General features: G+C 44.1%; 2 protein-coding genes and 1 long non-coding RNA gene across 20 annotated transcripts in view; 2 read left to right on the plus strand and 1 right to left on the minus strand.

The window, feature by feature from the left end:
• Positions 1 to 2567, plus strand: part of CHEK2 (checkpoint kinase 2) — a 54706-nt gene extending 52139 nt beyond the window's left edge. For 9 of the 17 annotated variants that reach the window (XM_077950249.1, XM_077950251.1, XM_077950253.1 and 6 more), the window contains 2 exons: positions 1100 to 1180; positions 2325 to 2567. In XM_077950249.1, coding sequence (XP_077806375.1) covers positions 1100 to 1180; positions 2325 to 2414 — 171 coding nt within the window. In that variant the 3' untranslated portion in view covers positions 2415 to 2567. Of the gene's footprint in view, positions 1 to 1099; positions 1181 to 2324 lie in introns of those variants that run through there. The other 8 variants (XR_003719925.2, XM_015149983.3, XM_077950255.1 and 5 more) reach the window with 3 other exon arrangements.
• Positions 2568 to 10759: 8192 nt separating this feature from the next.
• The window catches only part of TTC28 (tetratricopeptide repeat domain 28), a 718240-nt gene continuing 703606 nt past the window's right edge, over positions 10760 to 25393 (plus strand). For both annotated transcript variants that reach the window (XM_015149977.3, XM_077950259.1), the window contains exon 1: positions 10760 to 11039. In XM_015149977.3, the coding sequence (XP_015005463.2) occupies positions 10938 to 11039 (102 nt within the window). In that variant the 5' untranslated portion in view covers positions 10760 to 10937. The remainder of the gene's footprint in view (positions 11040 to 25393) is intronic.
• Positions 10784 to 17040, minus strand: LOC144331861 (uncharacterized). The gene is made up of 2 exons (XR_013399427.1): positions 16744 to 17040; positions 10784 to 12152 (listed from the first exon to the last, which is right to left on the minus strand). It is a non-coding gene; the product is annotated as an uncharacterized LOC144331861 (long non-coding RNA).

Here is a 25393-nt window from a genome sequence, read left to right on the forward strand (position 1 = left end):
CTAATTTTAAAATTTTTTTGTAGTGACACAGTCCCACTATGTTGCCCAGGCTGGTCTCAAATTCCTGGCCTCAAGCAGTTCTCCCACCTTGGCCTCCCAAAGTGCTGGCATTATAGGCATGAGCCACCATGCCCAACCTAGTGTTGTAAAATTTCCACATCCATTAAATTGCCAAATGGTGGAGGACTTTACTGTATCCTCTCCCTTTGCCCACTGTGGTATGCTTGGCTCAGTGGGGCTGGAGTTGGGTGGGAAAGTACATGAGGCATTGGAATCAGATAACTCTGGGTCTGTATTCTGCACATGCCACCTGTGAGAAGCTGAACTGGGCTTCTGGCCAGCACTCAAAGGCCACATTCCTAGTTATAGATGTTCCTTTCACCTTGGTGAAGATGAGGAGAGCTGCACCAGACCACCTCTCAGGGTTTCCTAATGCAAATCCTTGAACCCTGCAGAAGTGAGCATCCAGAGAGGTGGGAGCTACTTTTATACACACTGTCTGTGCCCTCCTCATCTTCCGCTCCTGCAGCATGAAACAACTGTAATGCTTTGTTCTGTTTATTGTCTCCCTTTCTCATTAGACCTGAGCTCTGGGATATTGTGGGCTTAAGTACTTCTGACAATTTGTATGGTATCTGCTGGGTGAATTTTCCTAGGGTGCTGGACTGGTTGTTAGGATAGCCTGGGTGACTGGCCTCATTCATGGCAGGGGCAGCAGATGGAGAGTGGTCCTGGAAGGATTTGAGGAGGTGCATGGAGTCAGGCCCAGCCTCTGGCCTCCTGATTGCCATCTTTCTCAGGATCTGGGATACTAATTGAGAAACTCTTGACTGCTGGAGGCTGTGATTGACCCACTGAGAGCTTTTAGGCATGTGGATGTGAGTCAGCCAGGATTGATGGAGCATTGACTGCTAATTAGACTCCTCTGGGAAGGTAGAGGGGGGCAACATATAATGCCTTCGCTGTGGGATCTTCATCAAGGGGATGATTCTTGGACGGACATCTTTTCCTCCCTCTTTCCAGGGGCATGCTAGCCCTGTCCTTCTAGGAGCTTTCTATCCTTCAGACACAGCTACTTATATTTTTAATTCCCTCACAGGATGAAGACATGAAGAGAAAGTTTCAAGATCTGCTGTCTGAGGAAAATGAATCCACAGCTCTACCCCAGGTTCTAGCCCAGGCATTTGTATTCCTGATGATTACTAAATGTAGTCTGGGCTTAAGGAGCTAATAAGCAAAGATGATGTGTTTGAAGATTTTCCTGAGTAGCAATTGCTTAACATTGTTTCAGTTTTAATGTAGTAAAAACTCTGTTTTAACTTGATCCACTCCAGCACCCTTAGATTTAAAAATGCAGGACACATTTAATATCTAACACATAATAGACAGATAAGCACAGCCAGGGATTGTCATCCAAAAGGTCACCTGCAAGGCAGTTTTGAAAGAGTCTATTAGAGGCTCAAATATAAATTTGTTGGAAAAATTAAAATTTGGATCAGTAGTTGATTCCTTGATTATAATTTTATTCTTTAAAGTTCTTTGTAAGTATAAGTTAATTCCAGTCCTGCTTTTTTGTTGTTGTTGTTGTTGTTGAGTGGTAGCTCTCCTTTTTCCCACTATTTCCTGTCCCCAGTTTTTATTTTTTCTTGAGACAAAGTCTTGGTCTGTCACTCAGGCTGGAGTGCAGTGGTGTAATCTCAGCTCACTGCAACCTCTGCCTCCTGGGTTCAAGCAATTGTCCTGCCTCAGTCTCCCGAGTAGCTGGGACTACAGGTGCCTGCCACTGCACCCAGCTAATTTTTGTATTTTTAGGTGAGATGGGGTTTTGCCATGGTGGTCAGCCTTGTCTCTAACTTTTGATCTGAAGCGATCTGCCCATCTCGGCCTCCCAAAGTGCTGGGATTATAGGCATGAGTCACCGCACCCAGCCTCCCTCCCAATTTTATATATGGGAAAACAACTAAGGCCCAAAGATTGTCTTCCCGCAAAACAGCAAGACCTGGGGCTTCAACTGAGAGGAATTATAGTCCTTTTAAACTTGATATTTAGAAGAAGATAATCAAGAAGAAGTTGGTTATGTTACTTGCTTTCAGTATACATCATTCAGAGGTCAGAAACCATAAGGGAGAGAAATATCTATTAGATAAGCATATCTGAGTTCGGGGCTGTGGTGAGGACTCAGTTGTCAATGATGACAACCAGTAATTTTTGGTACTAGAACTTCACATCAAATGCCCCCACTTTACTGGAAGTGTATTGGGGAACTTTGATAATCTTAAAGAAGCCAGTGATTTTCTTTTGAACATTTCTCCATTTATTTTCAGCCTTCTACTAGTCGAAAGCGGCCCCATGAAGGAGAAGCTGAGGGTGCCGAGACCACAAAGCGCCTGGCTGTGTGTGCTGCTGTATTGTGAACTCCGTGGTTTGAACATGAAAGAAATGTACCTTCTTTCATTCTGTCATCTTTCTTTTCTTTAAGTCCGTTTTTTATAATTTGTATTTTAATTATGGGAATAATTGCTTTTTCACAGTCACTGATGTACAAATAAAAAACTGATGGAACCTGGGCTTTGTGCTTCTGCTTGATAATTGGTTCTTTAGTGGAATGGCTTTATTATTTATTTATTTGAGATAGAGTCTCACTCTGTTGCCTAGCCTGAAGTGCAGTGGTACAAGCTTGGCTCACTGCAACCTCTGCTTCCCAGGTTCAAGCGATTCTTGTGCCTCAGCCTCCCAAGTAGCTGGGATTACATGTATGTACCACCATGCCCAGCTAATTTTTATATTTTTTGTAGAGACAAGGTTTTGCCATGTTGGCCAGCCGGGTCTTGAACTCTGGACCTCAGGTGATTTGCCTGCCTTGGTCTCTTAAAGTGCTGGGATTACACGCGTGAGCCATTGCACCTAGCCTGAATGGCTTTTTTTTTTTTTTTTTTTTTTTTTTTTTTTGAGACGGAGTCTCGCTCTGTCGCCCAGGCTGGAGTGCAGTTGCCAGATCTCAGCTCACTGCAAGCTCCGCCTCACAGGTTTAGGCCATTCTCCTGCTTCAGCCTCCCAAGTAGCTGGGACTACAGGCGCCCACCACCTCGCCCAGCTAGTTTTTTTTGTATTTTTTACTAGGGGTTTCACCGTGTTAGCCAGGATGGTCTTGATCTCCTGACCTCGTGATCCGCCCGTCTCGGCCTCCCAAAGTGCTGGGATTACAGGCTTGAGCCACCGCGCCCAGCTGGCTTTTTTATATTTAAAGTTGTTGTGTGCCTTTCATCTGGAACTACACCTTGGCTATCACTAGGCAGGTTTCCCAGGATGTCACCCTGGTCTCAGCCTGTGAGAGCCGAATACAAATTCTAAGGACCCCTTGGAAAGTTCCAGGGAAAGGAACATAATGAGGTTGGGGGTGGAGTTTGTAGAGACTGGCGGACTGGCTGCCAACATCTTCATGAGAACAGCAGGTACCTTGGTGCATAATAACAGGCCAGTTTATATTCTTATCCTCGCCCTCATAAAGATACAGGTCTACAGTCTCTGAAACCTTTGGGCTAGATAAGTTGTGAAATTTAATGATCCAATTTTAGGAAGATGATAAGGCATATCTGCCATGTGTATGTGCAGCACCCCAGTGGAGTCCTACACATGTGGAGTCCTACCCCAATGGAGACCAAACATGTTAATATTTCCACAGCAAATATTCACAGTAAGAGGGATAGAGAAAGATTATAGGTAGTTGCATATTGGTTCTTATCAGTCTTTTCTTCCAAAGGAGCTACAATGACTTGTTTTTGAGAGCTGTTTGGGTTTTGGAAGTGGAGATAAGGCATATGGTTATGTGATGTTGACCCAACAGTGACCAGGGAGGCCCTGTGTGAAGACTTACCCTTGGCTGTTCTTGTCCTCACAGTGATTCTATGAGTGAGGTCCTCCAGCCACTGTCATGTCACAGGTGAGGAAACCAAAGTTAGAGGAGGAAGGTAACTTTTCCAGTGTCACACAGCTGGTAAATGGCAGAGCTGGGACCCAACCCAGGTCTTTTTGACTCTAAAACTAATGTTCCTTATTGTCCACTGAAACTGCTTTTATAACTTTGCTTGGTTGATGCTAGGACACTTTGTAGCTTGCTGGCCATGCCATGAATTGAGTGCCATGGTTCAAATGCCACTGGCAATTCAGTCAGGGCAGGGTCAAGGGCGCACAGCCGTTTCCTTAGGAAATGAGGTTGGTGGTTGGAAATTTCCATTAAAGGGTATTTAAGCATTCTGAGACTTGGCTGGCCTGGTGTAGGGGGTTTGGGAATTTAAGTGGTTTGCATGTTTAAAGGAATGAGGCTGAGATTGCCAAGTAGATGGGTTTTAGCTCATTTGAATATTTAATGTGGAGGCTGTGGTTTCCTGGGACATTTATCCCACTCGTGTAGAGTTAGCTGGCTTTTCTCTGTTTCGTTTCATTTCTTTTCTTTTTTCTTTTATTTTTTGTTTTTGAGATGAAGTCTCACGCTTGTTGCCCAGGCTGGAGTGCAATGGTGCGATCTCGGTTCATTGCAACCTCCGCCTCCTGGGTTCAAGCGATTCTCCTGCCTCAGCCTCCCAAGTAGCTGGGATTACAGGTGCTCACCACCATGCCCAGCTAATTTTTGTATTTTTAGTAGAGATGGGGTTTCACCATGTTGGCCAGACTAGTCTTGAACTCCTGAGCTCAGGCAATCTGCCCGCCTCCCTCCCAAAGTGCTGGACACAGGCATGAGCCACCATGCCCTGCCACCCTTCTCTGTTTCTAGAGCATTTTATATTCACTCCCTCTCATGATATCTTCCATGGTAGACTGAAAAACGGCCCCTCCAAAGTGTCCTCATCTTAATCCAAGAATATGTTCCTTTCCATGACAAAAGGGACTTTGCAGATGTGATTAAGCATCTTGAGATTGGAGCTTATCCTATGTTGCCTGTGGGTCCAGTGTCCCATCACAGTGTTTTGTTTTTGTTTTCGTTTTCTTTTTTTTTGAGATGGAGTTTTTTGCTCTTGTTGCTCAGGCTGGAGTGCAATGGTGCAATCTCAGCTCACTGCAACCTCCACCTCCCAAGGTTCAAGCGATTCTCCTGCCTCAGCCTCCCGAGTAGCTGGGATTATAGGCGCTTGCCACCATGCCCAGCTAATTTTTGTATTTTTAGTAAAGATGCAGTTTCACCACGTTGGCCAGGCTGGTCTCTAACTCCTGACCTTGTGATCTGCCCGCCTCGGCCTCCCAAAGTGCTGGGATTACAGGCATAAGCCACCACGTCTGGCCCACAGTGCTCTTTTAAGAGGGACTCAGCAGTCAGGGGAGATGGCAATGTGATGATGACTGAGTGTCTTAGTCTTTTTTGTATTGCTATGCAATATCTGAGACAGGGTAAGTTATAAAGAACAGGTTTATTTCTTACAGTTCTGGAGGCTGGGAAGGTCAAGATCGAGGGTCCCGCTTCTGGTGAGGGTCTTCTTGCTGTGTCATCCCATGATGGAAGGCATCACATCAAGAGAGAAAGGGGGTTGAACTCATCCTTTTATTTGGAACCCACCTCCATGATAATTAACCCTCTGCTGAGATAACACCATTACTCTGTTAATGAGGGGAGATCTTTCATGACCTAATTACCTCTTAAAGGTCCCATCTCTCAACACTGTTGCATTGGAGATCAAATTTCCAACACATGAACTCGGGGGGTCACATTCAAACCATAGCACTGTGCAGAGATTGGACTGGTGTGCTTTAAAAATGGAGGAAAGGGCCACAATCCAAGGATTATAGGTAACCACTAAAAACATGAAAAGGCAAGAAAATGGGTTTTCCCTTCAGAACCTGCTGAAGGAATCAGTCCTTTACAACTTGACTTTAGTCAAGTGAAACTGATTTGAGGCTTCTGACCTGTAGAACAATAAGATATTAAGTCTGTGTTGTTGTAAGCTGATCAGTTTGTGGTAATTTGTTACAGCAGCCGTAGAAAACTAATTGACTCACCAATGTGAGAAATCAGCTGCTGATTTAAGGCTACCCAGCACCTACTTTCTCTCCTAATCTCACTCTAATATTCTCTTGGAGGAATTGTTTTCCCTATCCCATCAAATTATGGGAGATGGGGCCAGGTGTGGTGGCTCAGCAATCCCAGCACTTTGGGAGGCTAAGGCGGGTGGATCACTTGAGGTCAGGAGTTTGAGACTAGCCTGGCCAACATAGTAAAACCCCATCTCTACTAAAAATACAGAAAGTAGCTGGGGGTGGTGGTGGGCACCTGTAATCCCAACTACTCCAGAGGCTGTGGTACGATAATTGCTTGAACCCAGGGGCAGATGTTGCAGTGAGCTGAGATTGCACCACTGCACTCCAGCCTGGGGGACAGAGTGAGACTCCATCTCAAAAAAACAAAAACAAAAACAAAAACAAAAAAACAAGTTATGGGAGAGGATGGGAAAGCTAAGTATCTTTTGCACCTACCCCCACTCCCACCATTGCAAAGCTGAAGGGGTTCCTAGAGCCTTCTGCTGTGGAGCTGTTCCCACTGGCCCCCCAGCTGGAGGTGGGTTTAGGACTTTGAAACATTAACAAATGGAGCTGGGATGGCAATGACGAGAACAATATTGTGCTAAACTGAACTCTGCACTTCCTAACTTTGGCTTTGGGTAAATTACCTCAAATTGCTGAGCCTTTGTTTCCATATTTGTAAAATGGGTGCAGTAAGAGTACCAACCTCTTCTATGCTGTTTGGAGGAGGCAGGTCCATAAAGTACCTGGCATGTGGTAAGGGATTCATGAATGTTGGCTTCTATCATTAAGGGTGGGAGAGCCACATAAGTAGCCAGAGTCATAGAAAGTTCTTGAGCCAGAGAAGTAAGATAATCTTTTCAGCTTTTTGTGCAGCATAAAAGGTAGGTAATTTGCTTGCCCTTGACCAAGCAAATCTGGGACTTGCCAGGCCTGGGGTGAATGGTGGGAACCTAGGTAGAGGGATATTTCTCATTGGCTGAATTAACTGTGACTCTGTTTTGCGGAGCAGCCAGGTTGCTTCATGGTGGACTTGCTGCATGCCTACATGATGGTGCCATGGATAGCTCTTGTTTGTGCCAGCCCTGTACCCGATACCTCTTGTGGTAACTGCATCCCTATTTTTCAGAAGGAAGCATCCCTCCTTCTACTTTCTCATTTTCCCCATGTCCTTCTGGAGAGGATGACCCCAGCGCCTTCCTGAAGGGGCTTCATAGCCAGGTCTGGCCAAGCTGGATGTGGTGATTGGCTCAGGCAGGGGCATGTGGCCCAAATGGGTCCAGTGAAAGTCAGCCCTGGGACTTTGGCTGGAACTATCGGGGAACAGCCTCCGCTTTCTTGGGCAGATGTGAGTTAGGAGCCGCTCAGGCCACTATGTGGAAAGAACTGCATGAGAATGAAGTAATCAAAGGGAAACAACTGAGAGATTAGAGAGACTTATGTTGTATAAGCGCCTGTATCCATCTATGCCTGAAGTGAGGTACCACCCCAGGCCTTTTCAGTCATGCTATCAGTTTTGTTCCTTTTTTCTGTTTTACTCTTGGTGGAGTTTTTTGTTTTTTGTTTTTTTGTTTTTTTGTTTTTTTCTCGTTACTTGAATAAGAAAAATACCAGACTAGAAGGCTGGGTGTGGTGGCTCACACCTATAATCCCAGCACTTTGGGAGGCCGAGGCAGGTGGATCACGAGGTCAGGAGTTTGAGATCAGCCTGACCAACATGGTGAAACCCCGTCTCTACTAAAAACACAAAAAAATTAGCCGGGCGTGGTGGTGTGTGCCTGTAATCCCAGCTACTCAGGAGGCTGAGGCAGGAGAGTCGCTTGAACCTGGGAGGCGGAGATTACAGTGAGCTGAGATTGCGCCACTGCATTCCAGCCTGGGTGACAGAGCAAGACTCTGTCTCAAAACAAAAACAAAAACAACCCCCAAAAAACCAGACTAGTAAATGCAACCATTTACAAATTCCAAGAGACTCTTGAAGATTCTTTTTGTTAGTAGGGAAAACATTCTCCGTTTTTCTGCCAACTTTAGGGTTTTCAGAGAAGTTTGGGGGAGAGAAAGGAAAGCAAAGATGTGGGAAGAAAGAGTCCTTCCAGCCCCAAGTTGGGCGAACTCCCGCCAGCTACTTATACCACAGGGTTTGGGAGCACAGCCCCTTTCATTAAACTTTTAGGAGTCTTGGATGGATAGGGTGGGAATTACACTAGTGAAACTCAGCTTTGTGTATGTCAGGCATTAGGCTCTGGGATATGCAGTCATGTGTTGTATAATGACATTTTAGTCAATGACAAACCACATGTAAGTCGGTGGTACCATAAGATGATTATGGAGCTGAAAAATTCCTATTGCTTAGTGACGTAGCCATTGTAATGTTAGGGTAACACATTACTGTGTTTCTGGTGATGCTGGTGTAAACAAATCTGTGCTGCCAGTTCTATAAAAGCATAACATGTACAATTACATACAATATATAATACTTGATAATTAACAACTATGTTACTGGTTTATTTTTTTGAGATAGAGTCTTGCTGTGTCGCTCAGGCTGGGGTGCAGTGGTGTGATCTTGGCTCACTGCAACTTCTGCCTCCCAGATTGAAGCGATTCTTCTGCCTCAACCTCCCAAGTAGCAGGGATTGCAGGCACCCACCACCACGCCCAGGTAATCTTTGTATTTGTAGCTGAAATTGGGTTTCACCATGCTGCCTAGGCTGGTCTTGAACTCCTGACCTCAGATGATCTGCCCGCCTCAGCCTCCCAAAGTGCTGGGATTACAGGCATGAGACACTGCACCTGGCTCTGGTGTATTTAGTATTTTTCATAATTTTAGAATGTATGTTTTCTATTTACATTAAAAAATAGCTAACTATAAAACAGCCTCAGGCAGGTCCTTCGGGAAGTAATCTGGAAGAAGGCATTGTTATCACAGGAGATGACAGCTCCATGCATGTTATTGCCCAGGCTGTAGTACAATGGCAATATCTTGGCTCACTGCAACCTCCACCTCCTGGGTTCAAGCAATTCTCCTGCCTCAGTCTCCTGAGTAGCTGGGATTACAGGTGCACACCATCATGCCTGGCCTAGTTTTGTATTTTTGGCAGAGATGGGGGTTTCACCATGTTGGCCAGGATGGTCTCGAACTCCTGACCTCAAATGGTCTGCCTGCCTCGGCCTCCCAAAGTGCTGGGATTACAGGTGTGAGCCACCAAGCCTGGCAAAAATTTTTAAATAAATGTCAGTAAGCTAAGGTTAATTTATTATTGAAGAAAAGCTTTAAAAAATTTTGGTGTAGCCTAAGCATATGGTGTTTATAAAGTCTACAGTAGTGTACAGTAAGATCCTATGCCTTCACACTCACTGACTCGTCCACAGCATCTTCCAGTCGTGCAAGCTCCTTTCATGGTAAGTGCCCTATACAGGAGTACCATTTTAAAATCTCTTATACTCTTACTGTACCTTCTCTACGTTCAGGTACACAAGTACTTACCATTGTATTACAATTGCCTATAGTCAGTAAATATCATGCCGCACAGGTGGTAGCCTGGGAGCAATAGGCTAAGCCATACAGCCTAGGTGTGTAGTAGGCTATACAAGGCTACACAAGGTTCGTGTAAGTGCACTTTGCTGTTTGCACAATGACGCAATCACCTAAGGAGGCATTTCTCAGAACCATCGTGATTAAGAGAGGCATGACCATACAGTCATTATCTCCCTGAAAGCTCAGTCAACCCTGTGCAGTGCTACTGCCACACTCCCCTTTCGCACATGCAGAAATCAAGGATCGTTGGCTCCTCTAAGTGACTTGCTCAAGGGTTCTCAGTTTTCAAGAGATGGAGGCGGGACTTGAATTGAGATTTCCCTTTCTTGAGAACCTGTGGTCCTTAACCATTAAAAACCACTTAAGAGGTCTTGTTTCTTGATCACTACCTACTAAGTGCTAGGCGCGGTGCTGAGGCTTTCTCTTGATTATTACATTGAGTCCTTAGATTCAGGAGAAACAGGCCAGGCGCGGTGGCTCACACCTGTAATATCAGCACTTTGGGAGGCCGAGGCGGGCGGATCACGAGGTCAGGAGATGGAGATCATCCTGGATAACACGGTGAAACCCCGTCTCTACTAAAAATACAAAAATTAGCCGGGCGTGGTGGCGGGCGGCTGTAGTCCCAGCTACTCGGGAGGCTGAGGCAGGAGAATGGCGCGAACCCGGCAGGTGGAGCTTGCAGTGAGCGGAGATGGTGCCACTGCACTCCAGCCTGGGCGACACAGTGAGACTCCGTCTCAAAATAAATAAATAAATAAAATAATAATAATAATAATAATAAAAAGATTTAGGAGAAACAAGTCCCGAAGCCCTGACCCTAACACGCAAGGGTTAGTGGAGATGTGGGACTTGAACTCGGCTTCTCGGTTGAGTCTGGCTGGCTCTGGGAGGCGAGCACGTGCTTGCACACCTCCACGATGGCGATCCCGCCCCCTTAGTGGCGTCCTTAGCTCGGACTTCTTGCGGGGAAGTCCCTCCTGGCCCGGACCCTCGTCTCAGTCCCCGCGTCGTGGGGGAAGCGAAAGGGGCAGTGTGGGGAAATGGCCGAGGGGTCGGGTCCGGGGTGTTCTGCAGACAGACAGGCGGCGGTGTGTAGCGAGGAACTGCTTGCTCACCCGCCGAGTCGGATGGGCCCGGCGGGGGTGGGCGAGACACTGGGAACAGCGGCCAGCTCCAGAGGGCGCGAGGCGGGGCGCGCGGGGAGGGGGCGCGGCGAACGCGCGCGTGCGCGGTGCGTGTGTGGGCCCGCGGGGGCGCGCGCGGTTGGAGGGGCAGTGAGGGTCGCCGCGGCGGCGCGCAGCACGGCGGGAACATGGCGCGCGGAACCGGCGCGCGCGCCTAGCTGGCGGGACCGTTAGCTCGAGGCGGACGCGGCCCGGGCCCCGTAGGGATGGAGCAGTCGCCGCCGCCGGCGCCCGAGCCGACCCAAGGGCCAACCCCAGCAAGGAGCCGAAGGCGGCGGGAGCCCGAGTCGCCGCCGGCGTCGGCGCCGGTGAGTGCGTGAGGGGCTCGGGCCGGGAGACTTTCTTTGTGAAACTCCGGCGGTGGGAGCTGAGGCCGGGCCTCAGCTGCTGAGGAGCGCCTGCGAGGCGGAAGGCGTCTCGCAGTCCGGGTTCGATCCCAGCCGCGAGCCGTCAGGCGGCGGGACCTGGTCTGCCGCCTGCCTGCCTCAGTTTCCGCGAGAGTGTGTGTGGGTGTGTGAGGGTGTGTGTGGGTGTTGGCCTGCACTCACGGGGGTGGAGAGGGGTCGGTATACAGTCGGCGCCTAATGCGTGCGGCGCCTCCCCCTCACCCCAGCCCCCGTGGGGCGGAACCTGGGGACTGGAGTCTACCTGAGCGGTAGGCGGCACCCTTGGGGAGACAGGTGTCGGCTCAGCCCGGGAGGCTCAGGTGCTACCTTTCCCGGGTGGGGTTTGTGAGGAGTGAGCTCTTCGTCCCTGGAGGCGAGCAAGTCAGTCGGTGGCTCATCACAGAGCGCTATTTTGGAAAGCGTTCCACCCACCTCAGCTTCGGGCTGTGTTTGAGTTACTAGTCAGGGGGAAGGATGCTGAGCGACATGGACTTTAGAGGTGGGGCCCCCGCTGGACGGGATGGCTCTGGGCTCTCGAGCTTACCCGCACCCCTGCCTCTCAAACCCGTTAGAGCGTAGGAATCATTAGGAGCGCCTGATAGAAATGCCACGGACTGTGTGGCTCACCAAAGCAGAGAAGCTGATTTTGAACTTAAGCTCCGAAGTTGTGATCAGGCGAGCTTGGCAAGCACTGTTTTAGAGAGTAGGCTTCCTGCGAGCAGGAGCCGGTTCTGTGTGTACCTCACCATGGCATCCTGGTACCTGACATGGTGCCTGGCACACGGTAGATGATCAGAAAATATCTGTAGAAAGTCTAAATTGTTAGGGAGAGTGCAACATAGGAGTTCTTGAGACATTTTTAGGAGCTTCTTGAGATTAATTTACAGTATGTGATTTATTTTACAGTACAGATTTATTTTACAGTATGTGATTTTTCTCAGCTCCCAGCTTAACTTTTGTGATTGTTTTTAATGCCGTGTTTTCAGTATGTGCTAGGCAAAAGCAGGGTATATGTTGCTTAGTATGCACTATCCACTAGGCCGGGTGCAGTGGCTCACTCCTGTAATCCCAGCACTTTGGGAGGCGGATTGCTTGAGCCCAGGGGCTTGAGGCTGTAGTGAGCCAAGGAGTTAGAGACCAGTGTGGTAAACATAGCGAGACTCTCTCCACAAAAAATGCAAAAGTTAGCTGGGTGTGGTAGCGTGCACTTGCAGTCCCAGCTACTCTGGAGGCTGAGGTGGGAGGATCGTTTGAGCTCAGGAAGTCCAGGTTGCAGTGAGCCAGGGTTGTGCCACTGCATTCCAGCCTGGATAACACAGCGAAACCCAGTCTCTTAAATGAGTAAATAAATACATAAATGATTATGTATACTCCAACTAGGTTAATATTAATTCCGAATCAAAATTCTAAATTAAAATATGCATGTTTCTTTCTCTTCATCATTTGGGAACACTAGGCTTTTAGGATTTCATTCCATTGAGGCAGGTAAGTATCTACATTTTTGACAAAGCAAATAGGAATTACTGTTAATTCAAGAAAGTTGGCAGTTTGCTTAAACCTGAGTATTTGTAGTCTTTGTGTTTTTTTTTAATTTTTAATTTTAATTTTTTTCTTTTTTTTGAGATGGAGTCTCACTCTGTCGTCCAGGCTGGAGTGCAGTAGCGCAATCTCGGGTCACTGCAACCTCCACCTCCTGAATTCAAGTGATTCCCTGCCTCGGCCTCTGGTGTAGATGGCATAACAAGGGTGTGCCACCATGCCCAGCTAATTTATGTATTTTTAGCAGAGAGGAGGTTTCACTGTGTTGCCCAGGCTGGTCCCAAACTCCTTGACCTCAAGTGATCTGCCCACCTCGGCTTCCCAAAGTGCTGGGATTACAGGCGTGAGCCATCACACCTGGCCTTATTTTTATTTTTATTTTTTTGAGACAGAGTCTCACTCTGTCGCCCAGGTTGGAGTGCTGTGGCATGATCTCCGCTCACTGCAACCTCCACCTCCCAAATTCCAGCAATTCTCATGCCTAAGCCTCTTGAGTAGCTGGGATTACTAGACCGGCTAATTTTTAAAATATTTTTTTAGTAGAGACATGGTTTCCCTATGTTGGCCAGACTGCTCTGGAACTCCTGGCCTCTAGTGATCCACCTGCCTCGTCCTCCCAAAGTGCTGGAATTACAGGCGTGAGCCACTGCTCCCAGCCAATCTTTGTGATATTTTGAAATTGAGGTTTATATTTTATTCAGAGTCAAAGCTAAAATAGAATTGTTTGAAAATTAATATTTCAGGCCGGGCACGGTGGCTCAAGCCTGTAATCCCAGCACTTTGGGAGGCCGAGACGGGCGGATCACGAGGTCAGGAGATCGAGACCATCCTGGTTAACACGGTGAAACCCCGTCTCTACTAAAAAATACAAAAAACTAGCCGGGCGAGGTGGCGAGTGCCTGTAGTCCCAGCTACTGGGGAGGCTGAGGCAGGAGAATGGCGTAAACCCGGGAGGTGGAGCTTGTAGTGAGCTGAGATCCGGCCATTGCACTCCAGCCTGGGCGACAGAGCGAGACTCCATCTCAAAAAAAAAAAAAAAAGAAAATTAATATTTCAGTAACTATTGTTTACATTAAGTTGAATTTTATTTTATTGGTTTCATTTCAGTAGGGTTTTAACTATTTAAAAAAATATATATGTATATATATATGTTTTTTTTTCCTGAGATAGTCTTGCTCTGTTGCCCAGGCTGGAGTGCAATGGCATGATCTTGGCCTCACTGCAGCCTCCGCCTCCCTGAACCAAGCAATGCTCTTGCCTCAGCCTCCCAAGTAGCTGGGATTACAGGTGCCCACCACCACGCCCAGCTAATTTTTGTATTTTTAGTAGAGATGGGGTTTCACCATGTTGGCTGGTCTGGTTTTGAACTCCTGATCTCAAATGATCCATCCTCCTCGGCCTCCCAAAGTGCTGGGATTACAGGTGTGAGCCACTGCACCTGACTAAAAAATATTTTTAAAGATGGGTCTTGCTATGTTGCCCCAGCTAGTGTTGAACTCCCAGTGTTGGCCTCAAGTGATCCTTCTGCCTCAGCCTTCGGAGTAGCTGGAAGCACAACTGTGAGCCACCACACCTAGCTTTTTAAAAATTTTCTAATAAAATTAATAGAGTTTCTTGTTTCACTGGACAAAATATGCATATATAGGAAGGCAAGACTTTTGGACTTGAGATTGCACCGAAGAAGAAAAATGGAAAAATTAGGCACTTTAGTCTCTCAGTGTGTTATTTTTGTAGCTTATACAGATATGTCGTTTTAAAGTGTCTTTAAAAAGCTTTATTTATTTATTTATTTATTTATTTATTTATTTTTTGAGACGGAGTCTCGCTCTGTCGCCCAGGCTGGAGTGCAGTGGCCGGATCTCAGCTCACTGCAAGCTCCGCCTCCCGGGTTCACGCCATTCTCCTGCCTCAGCCTCCCGAGTAGCTGGGACTACAGGCGCCCGCCACCTCGCCCGGCTAGTTTTTTGTATTTTTTAGTAGAGATGGGGTTTCGTCGTGTTAACCAGGATGGTCTCGATCTCCTGACCTCGTGATCCACCCGTCTCGGCCTCCCAAAGTGCTGGGATTACAGGCTTGAGCCACCGCGCCCAGCCTAAAAAGCTTTATTGAGATAAAGATAAATGAGATAAAATCATCTACCATGAAATCAACCCCTTGAGTGCAGAATTTTGTGGTTTATAATATATGTTCACAGAATCGCACAAACAAGACAGGTATCTAGATACTTTCATACCATTTTCATCAGTCCACAAGAAATCCCGTACCCATTAGCAGTTATGGCTTATTCCCTTTTTTCCTAGTTCCTAGCAATAACTAGCCTACTTTCTGTCTCTGAGTTTAGCTCTTCTAGAGGTTTTCACAGAATGAAATCTTACTACATATGGTCTTTCATGATTGACTTATTTCGCTTGGCACGGTGTTTTCAAGGTTTATCCATGCTGTAGCATATATCAGCACTTCATTATTTTTTAATGCTGAGTAATCTTTTGAATGGATATACCATATGTTATCAGTTCCTCTGGTGATAGGCATGTGTTTTTTTTCCGATTTCTGGCTATTATGAATAATGTTGCTCTGAACATTTGTGTACAAATTTTAGTGTGGATGCATATTTTCATTTCCCTTGAGTATATCCCTAAAGAATAGACTATCTGGGTCATATGATAATTGTTTAAGACTACAGGCACATGCCACCACACCTGGCTAATATTTAAAAATTTTTTGTAGATAAGGGGTCTCGAAATGTTGCCCAGGCTGGTCTTGAACTCCTGGCCTCAAGAGATCTTCTCACCTCAGCCTCCCAGAAAGTGTTGGGATTATAGATGTGAGCCACTGCACCTATAAAAGAGGCATGAGTCTCTTTTTACTTTTTTTTTTTTTTTTTTTTTGAGACAGGATTTCACTCTGTCGCCCAGGCTGGAGTGCAGTGGTGGGATCACAGCTCACTGTAGCCTGGACCTCTCGGGGCTCAATTGATCCTCCCACCTCCGCCTCCTGAGCAGGTAGGACTACAGGGACGGCTAATTTTTGTATTTTTTGTAGAGATGGGGTTTTGCCGTGTTGCCCAGGCTGGTCTGGAACTCCTGGGCTCAAGTGGTCTGCCAGCCTCTGCCTCCCAAAGTGCTAGGATTACAGGCGTGAGCCACCACACCCGGTCTACTCTTTTGATAATGTTGTTTTGATGCCAAAAAAGTTTTTAATTTTGAGGAAGTCTAGCTTATCTGTTTTTTCTTTGTTGCTCATGATTTTGTTTTCATGTCTAAGAAGCCATTGCCAAATCTAAGGTCATGAAGATTTATCCCTATGATTTACCTCTATGTTTTCTTCTAAGAGTTGTATGCTTTTAGCCCTTATATTTAGGTTGTTGATCCATTTTGATTTAATTTTTGTGTGTGATGTGAGGTGTGTGTGGTGTGTGGTCCAAATTCATTATTTTGTATATGAATACAAAAAGTTCTTCCAGCACTATATATTGAAAAGAGTGTCCTTTCCTTTATTGATGGTCTTCACGTCTTTTTTGAGAATCAGTTGAATATATATATAAGGTTTCATTTCTGGACTATAAGTTCTGTTCTCTTGACCAGTATTTCTTTCTGTCTTTATGCCAGTACTACACTGTTTCATTACTGTAGCTTGGTAATAGGTTTTGAAATTAAGTGTAAGTCCTTTAACTTTATTCTTTTTCAAGACTGGCTATTCTGGATCCCTTGTATTTCCAAATGGCTTTTAGGATCAGCTTATCAATTTCTGTAAAAAAGACAGCTGGGATTTTTTACAGTGATCATGTTTTACCTAATTTTTTTTTTTTTTTTTTTTTTTGAGTCAGAGTCTCGCCATCACCCAGGCTGGAGTGCGGTGGTGTGATCTTGGCTCACTGTAACCTCTGCCTCCTGGGTTCAAGTGATCCTCCTGCCTCAGCCTCCTAAGTAGTTGGGATTACAGATGTGCACCACCATGCTCAGCTAATTTTGTATTTTTAGTAGAGACATGGTTTCACCATGTTGGCCAGACTGGTCTCAAACTCATGACCTCAAGTGATCCACCTGCCTTAGTCTCCCAAAATGCTGGGATTACAGGGATGAGCCACTGCACCAGCCAACAGGTCATAACTCTTATGCATCTTATGGTTCTCATATGTATAATTGCACAATAATATCCATTCCAAAGAATTGTTAAATAAAAGAGGATGTAGGTACATACTTAGAACAATGCCTTGCCTGTGGTAGGGATTTGATATTTGTTGTTTATCTTCTTCTGCTAATTAATTCCAGTTAAAAGTGAGCCACAAAACAAAAAGCAGAAAAACCCAATCAAAAACCAAGAAAAACAAAAACTCCAAAACCACAGACCAAAAAAAAAAAAAAAAAACTCACAAAGAAAAAACCACAAACAGAAACCCCAAGCCTCTTCCTGTCCCCGTCACCTTTCTACAACCCAAGAAATCCCTGTGAGTGTTTGAGGAACCACGAAAGAAGACAAGTCTCTCATATGCATAGTTGTATTGCAAATGCATGTGAAATCAAAGTTGCTATATAGAATATTTGACAATGAATTTTAAATATTAAAAATAATAAAAGTATAATTGAACGCTTTATTTTTACTATACGATTCTTGTTTTGTGTGCTGTTTTTTCACTACTTTTTTTTCCTGAAAGCAGAAATAATATTTTTTCATTACATTTCATGGTTACAATCTTTCTTCCTTTGAATTATTGCTATTTTTAAAACCCGTTAGAGGGAAGCCTGATGTTTGAATTTAAACTTGGTAGAACTTTTATTTTGGTGTCTCTTCAGCAGCTGGGTGGATAGTTATTTTCTAAGAAGAGAAACTAGAGACATAGTATGATACAAATATGATGTTTGGAATATCTCATGTTTCTTGTATATTCACACTGTATTATCTACAGTCTTCCAAAAAGCAAACACCAGTTTTCTATAGGCATGTTTTGGCAAAATGCTAATTTGATTTTCATTTTATGATGATTGGCATTAGAGGACAATAATCTTAGTAATTTTCATCTTTAACAAAGAGAAACTCTTTATGCAATTCTGTGAATGCAAAGAATGTTGATAGCAAATTTGTCCTAACATTTTCTGAATTAAGTCCATAGTATGTTGAAACAGTATCATGGCAATTTTTGACTTCCACTATGGCATGGAAATGCCAAGTACATACCAGGGAAGGGGGGAAACCACATGCAATAATAATGCATTCTCCTATTTAACATTCACAGTTAACTTTTTTTATTTTTTATTTTTATTTTATTTTATTTTATTTTTTTTTGAGACGGAGTCTCGCTCTGTAGCCCAGGCTGGAGTGCAGTGGCACGATCTTGGCTCACTGCAAGCTCCGCCTCCTGGGTTCAGGCCATTCTCCTGCCTCAGCTTCCCGAATAGCTTGGACTACAGGCGTCTGCCACCACATCCAGCTTATTTTTGTATTTTTATTAGAGACGGGATTTCACCATGTTAGCCAGGATGGTCTCGATCTCCTGACCTCATGATTCGCCTGCCTTGGCCTCCCAAAGTGCTGGGATTTCTCGAGTGAGCCACCGCGCCTGGCGCAACTTCTTTTTTTAACTCCCGCAAAACCACAACACAAAGTCAGGTTTGTTGTGCTTGGAGCACTTGCTATTTCTTAGCAATGCTACTCTTTATCCACAAAATAAAACCACATCCTCATTACAATCAACTATTTATCAAGTGGGATGTCAAAAAAAAATCACATTCCAGATTACTATATGTTAGTTTTATACTATTAATCTTGTTAAATAAGGTATGTTCTCCACATCCTTGGCTAGGGGCAGTATAGCTATGATGAAAAAGGGTTTTTTCTGTAGTGGTCACAGTGAGGCCAATTACAGCCATACTACAACACCTACTTGACCTCTTTTTCTGTTCTACTCTCCAGTTACTATTACTACCTCTTCAGTTCTCCAAATACGACTTTTGGTGTTTAGCAAAATAACTAATTCCTGGTATTTAGTCAAAGAGTAGAAGGACATTATTGTTGCTTTCTCTTTCTCAACAGCAAGAAAATATTACTGATTTTTAGTAATAAATATTTTAGGCCGGGCATGGTGGGTCATGCCTGTAATACTAGCACTTTAGGAGGCTGAGGCGGGTGGATCATGAGGTTGGGAGTTTGAGACTAGCCTGACCAACATGGTGAAACCCTGTCTCTACTAAAAATACAAAGAATTGGCAGTGTGTGGTGGCTCACGCCTGTAATCCCAGCACTTTGGGAGGCTGAGGTGGGTGGATCACGAGGTCAGGAGTTCAAGAGCAGCCTGGCCAGTATGATGAAACCCTGTCTCTACTAAAAATACAAAAATTAACCGGGCGTGGTGGCGGGCACCTGCAATCCCAGCTACTCCAGAGGCTGAGGCAGAGAACTGCTTGAACCCGGGAGGCAGAGGTTGCAGTGAGCCGAGATGGCGTCACTGTACTCCAGCCTGGGTGACAGAGTGAGACTCTGTCTCAAAAAAAACAAAACCAAACCAAAACTCCCAGAAAGCCTATAGTCCAATCTCCTTGGGAGGCTGAGGAAGGAGAATCGCTTGAACCTAGGAGACGGATGTTGCAGTGAGCTGAGATCACAACACTGTACTCCAGCCTGGGTGACAGCGACTCTGTCTCCAAAAAAAAAAAAAAGTATTTTAGTTTTAGTTTTAAAGGGTTTATTTCTATTTCAATTTTCTGAATAAAGCCTTATTTTGGCCAGGTGCAGTGGCTCGTACCTGTAATCCCAGCACTTTGGGAGGTCAAGGTGGGCAGATCACTTGAGGTCTGGAGTTCGAGACCAGCCTGGGCAACATGGTGAAACCCTGTCTCTACTAAAAATACAAAAATTAGCCGGGCATGGTGGTGAGTGCCTGTAATCGCAGTTACTTGGGTGGCTGAGGCAGGACAATCGCTTGAACCTGGGAGGTGAAGGTTGCAATGAGCTGAGACTGGGCCACTGCACTTCAGCCTGGGCGACAGAGCAAGACTATCTCAAAAAGTGAAAACAAAACCCACATAATGGAAGAAAATATTTGCAAATATATGTTTGTAAAAGGACTTGTTATTCAGAATATATAAATAACTTACTATGCAATGATAAGAGGACAACCCAATTTAAAAATAAACAGGCTGGTTGAGGTGGCTCATGCCTGTAATCCTAGCACTTTGGGAGGCCAAGGTGGGAGGATCACTTGAGCCCAGGAGTTTGAGATCAGCCTGGGCAACATAGTAACACCCCTTCTCTACAAAAAATAGAAAAAAATGTTAGCCCATGATCACTTGAGGGGAAGTTGCAGTTTTAGTGAGCAGTGATTGCACTGCTGCACTCAAGCCTGGGTGACAGAGTGCAACCAAAGAAGTAGACATTTCCTAAAGATATGCAAATGGCCAATGACATGAAAAAGTGTACAGCATCGTTAGTCATCAGTCATGCAATCAAAACCACAATGAGATCCACTTTACGTCGACTGGGGTGGCTAAAGTTAAAAAGATAGGCAATAACAAGTACTGGTGAGGATGTGGAGAAATTGGAACTCTCATACATTGCTGGAATGTAAAGTGGTGCAGCTGTCTTAGAAAATGCTTTGGCAGCTCCTCAAAATGTTAAACATAGACTTGCCATATAGCTCAGTAATTCTACTCCCAGGTATATATATGTGTGTGTGTGTGTATATATATATATATCTATACACATATAGATACACACACACACACGCGCCCTAAAGACATCAAAACAATAGTTTACACAAAAACTTGTACATGAATGTTCGTTGCTTTATTATTTATAAAAGCCAAAAAGTGGCCGGGTGCGGTGGCTCAAGCCTGTAATCCCAGCACTTTGGGAGGCCGAGACGGGTGGATCATGAGGTCAGGAGATTGAGACCATCCTGGCTAACACAGTGAAACCCCGTCTCTACTAAAAAATACAAAAAGCTAGCCGGGCGAGGTGGCGGGCGCCTGTAGTCCCAGCTACTCCGGACGCTGAGGCAGGAGAATGGTGTAAACCTGGAAGGCGGAGCTTGCAGTGAGCTGAGATCCGGCCACTGCACTCCAGCCTGGGCGACAGAGCGAGACTCCATCTCAAAAAAAAAAAAAAAAAAAAAAAAGGCCAAATAGTGAAAACAGCCACAAGTACAAGTAACTGTTGACTGGATAAACAAAATGTATTCTTTCCAGTGGAATATTATTTTGCCATGAAAGGAAGAACTACTGATGCATAATACAACATGGATGAACCTTGAAAACATTCTAAGTGGAAGAAACCAGTCACAAAAGATCACATATTGTAATGATTCTATTTATGTGAAATAGTTAAGCATAGACAAATGCATAGAGAGAGAAAGAAGATTAGTGTTTGTCAGGAATGTTGGGTGGGGAGGAGTAGGGAATGACTGCTGGTGGGTATGGGGTGATGAGACTATTCTAAAACTAGACTGTGGTAATGGTTGTAAAACTCTGAATAAACCACTAAAAGCCACTGAACTGGATTTTTTAAATGGGTAAGTTTTATGATATGTGAAATGTATTTCAATAGAGGTGTAGAAAAATGTCAGAAAATAAAAGTCTAACCCTTGGAAAACATCATTAAAGATATTAAAGTCTTTATTTGCCTCCCCCCTCTCATTTTTATTTTCAGTAATACAGGGTAAAATGAGTAGGATTACTTGATCTGACCATCTATGGCCGTTTTATGCAATGACAAACTAAGTTCAATACTGATAGAGTTGTATTCTGTGTATACATATAATAGAATATATACTGAGTATAAAAAAATTCAAGCACATGGAAAAACTTATTTAATCCAGTAATAAACCTTTGTATTTTCTCATCAGTTCAGTTTAATAATTATTAACATTTTTGCCAGTAATTGGGTATATTTTGGGAAATAGTAGAATAAAGATTTGTAGACTTTTTTACATCTCCTAAAATAAAATTCATGAAGCATGTATGTGGAAAACACCTTAAAATAAAGATAGATAAGAACGTTTTTGTGAATTAAAAAAAGTCATGTGAACATGTTAAGGTATCTCAACTTAACATTTAAATTGGATTATAAGTAACTTAACATTTTTAATGCAAGCATATTAACCTCCTTGTGCTTATGAGATTATTTTGCCAAATTGTAGGACAGGGGAAACTGTTGACTCTACAAAGATCTTCCCTTTGACCAGTTCTCTACTAGGAGCTTAGTTTCCTGATTTTTTTGTTAGTACAATTTGATATTGAGGAACGTATATTTAATAAGGCTGGGTACTTAGGTATAATAATTGGGTAAATTGTACCTTTTATTTTGGTCCTAACTGGTCACACTTCTGGGAATATTCTTCCTCTATCAAGAATTTCCATATTACCAATATAATTTTGGGATTCAGTCATCTTTATTAGACATGTGGCCCCATGTGAAGTTTCTTATCACTAGAAAAAGTGTGTTGCAGCAGGCTGCAGTTTCCTGATACTGCACAGTTGCTTCTGTTCTGTGTGTAATATTTTTGTTTTGAGTTGTCTCGGATCCATGTCACTTTTGGCTTATGTAGCAACAGGATTTTTGAATATTGCTCCACTGTCAGATAATGCTTTTGTTGAATCTCTTGCTTCCTAATATTCACAAAGATTTATGAAAACCATTTATAATAATTGTTCAAGAAATTGGCCACAAATTCCAGATATATTTTATGAAAAATAAAATTTTCATTAGACATATTTGGAAGAACCATATAAATCATAGAGTATTTGTGTGAAAGCACTCTTCCTTCCATAAGTATAGGTGTTTGAGATTATTATACCTGGACTAGCATTTATATTGTGCATACTCAGTGTCAGTACTGTTTAAACACTTTACATATATTCACTAATTTAATTCTCACAACTTTATTAAGTAGGCAGTATTATCCCCATCTTACATGTGAGACAAGTGCAGTACAGAGAGGTTAAGTTACTTTATCAAGACCATCCAGCTAGGAAACTGAGTTGCCCTGGATTCTAATTTAGTATCCTGGCTCTGGAGTCTGTGTTCTTAACCATTTGCATTAGACTGTCTTTGATTTGTATGATCACTAAGCAAATAGTGATCAATTATAACTGCCTTTTGCTTCTAAACACTAGACTTGTTGCTGGAAAATAACATAATTTCCCTGTGGATATTGTTAAAACCTAGTTTTTATTGTGAGATTTAAGGTTATGTTGGCACACCATTCTGGAATTTGTCTCTGTAATACTGATTAAGCAAAGGGATGAGTATTTGACACTAAGTTTATATCAAATTTTATTACCTATTAATTTAATGAAAAGATGAAATTAATTACAGTGTAAGCAGTGTAATTTCTTTCTTCTTTTTTTTTTGAGACGGAGTCTTGCTCTGTCTCCCAGGCTGCAGTGCAGTGCAGTGGCGCAATCTCGGCTCACTGCAAGTTCTGCCTCCCGGGTTCACGCCATTCCCCTGCCTCAGCCTCCCGAGTAGCTGGGACTACAGGTGCCCGCCAACACTCCTGGCTAATTTTTTTTTTGTATTTTTATTAGAGACGGGATTTCACCATGTTAGCCAGGATGGTCTCAATCTCCTGACATCGTGATCCATCTGTCTCAGCCTCCCAAAGTGCTGGGATTACAGGCGTGAGCCACCGTGCCCGGCCTGTAATTTCTTTATGTATTGAAAGTTACAAAACTGAGCCAGGCATGGTTGTTCATTTCTGTATTTCAGCTATTTGGGAGGCTGAAGTAGGAGGATTGCTTGAGGTCAGGAGTTCAAGACCAGCCTGGGTGACATGGTGTGAGACCCAGTCTCTAAAATATATTTTTTAGGCCAGCTGCGGTGGCTCATGCCTGTAATCCCAGTAATTTCGGAGGCCGAGGCAGGTGGATCATTTGAGGTCAGGAGTTCAAGACCAGCTTGGCCAACATGGTGAGACTCCATCTCTACTAAAAATACAAAAATTAGCTGGGTGTGGTGATGCAATTATAATCCCAGCTACTTGGGAAGCTGAGGTAGGAGAATAGCTTGAACCCAGGAGGCAGAGGTTGCAGTGAGCTGAGATCGTGCTACTGTACTCCAGCCTGGGTGATAGTAAGACTCTGTCTCAAACAAAACAAAAAACAAAACAAAACAAAACTATCAATCAATCAAATTAGCCGGGTATGGTGGCATGTACCTCTAGTCCCAGCTACTCAGGAGGCTGAGGCAGGAAGACCTCTTGAACCCAGTAGTTCCAAGCTACAGTGAACTATATTGGCACCACTGCACTGTAGCCTGGGCCACAGAATGAAACCCAGTCTCTAAAAATAAATGAATAAATGAATGTTACAAAACTGTTATTAAACTAATACTTAATGCAGTACCTGATATAAATGTTTCTTGGATAATGGAAATTATATAACAAAGAAAAGATTCTGTGAAATGAGGCTATATAACAACAATAGCTTTTTTTTTTTTTTTTTTTGAGATGGAGTTTTGCACTTGTTGCCCAGGCTGGAGTACAACAGCACCATCTCGACTCACCGCAACCTCCACCTCCTGGGTTCAAGGGATTCTCTTGCCTCAGCTTCCCTAGTAGCTGGGATTACAGGCATGTGCCACTACACCCGGCTAATTTTGTATTTTTAGTAGAGACAGGGTTTTTCCATGTTGGTCAGGCTGGTCTCGAATTCCCTACCTCAGGTGATCTGCTCACCTTGGCTTCCCAAAGTGCTGGGATTACAGATGTAAGCCACCGTGGCCAGCCTTAAAAACAATAGTTTTTAAGATAGCAAACAAATGATTCTAATTTCCTATGAAACTTTGAAATAAAGGGAATTATCTATTTAAAAATTTTTTTTCCCTTTCTCAGATCATGAGGTCAGGAATATGAGACCAGCCTGGCCAATATGGTGAAACCCATCTCTACTAAAAATACAAAAATTGGCCGGCCGTGGTGGCTCATGCCTGTAATTCTAGTACTTTGGGAAGCTGAGGTGGGTGGATCACCTGAGGTCAGGAGTTCAAGACCAGCCTGGCCAACATGGTGAAACCCCATCTCTACTAAAGATACAAAAATTAGCCAGGTGTGGTGGCACATGCCTGTAGTCACAGCTACTCAGGAGGTTTTGAGACAAAAGTATCTCTTGAAACCGGGAGGTGGAGGTTGCATTGAGCCTAATGATGCCACTGTACTCCAGTCTGAGTGACAGAGCGAGACTCCGTCTCAAAAAACCAAACCAAAACAAAACAAAAACAAAAAATTAGCCGGGTGTGGTGATGTGCGCCTGTAGTCGCAGCTACTTGGGAGGCTGAGGCAGAAGAATCACTTGAACCTGGGAGGCGGAGGTTGCAGTGAGCCGAGATCTTGCTACTGCACTCCAGCCTGGGCAACAGAGTAAGACTCCGTCTCAAAAAAAAAAAAAAAAAAAAAAAAAGTTTCCATTTCTTACTGTGCTAATGAAAGAAATGATAAAGAAAGTCACTGCTTGTATCTTCCTTGGTTATTGATGAGGAAGAATCAATTCTTGTAGTACAAATAAAAGTTAACTAGAAAGTTTGTTAGTACTATAAGTTGTGTTTTGATTCAAAATTTTAGTTTTAGACCAGGTTTGTGAAATAAAGGTATAATTGTAGTTTCCTGAAAATAGTTTTTTGCTGTTAAAAAAAAATGCATTTCAGGCTGGGTGTGGGTGGCTCACACATGTAATCCTAGCACTTTGGGAGGCCAAGACGAGAGGATCGCCTGAGCCCAGCAGTTCAAGGTCAGCCTGGGCAACAAAATG

Source organism: Macaca mulatta, chromosome 10 (assembly GCF_049350105.2).
Source record: "Macaca mulatta isolate MMU2019108-1 chromosome 10, T2T-MMU8v2.0, whole genome shotgun sequence".
Taxonomy (NCBI): domain Eukaryota; kingdom Metazoa; phylum Chordata; class Mammalia; order Primates; family Cercopithecidae; genus Macaca; species Macaca mulatta.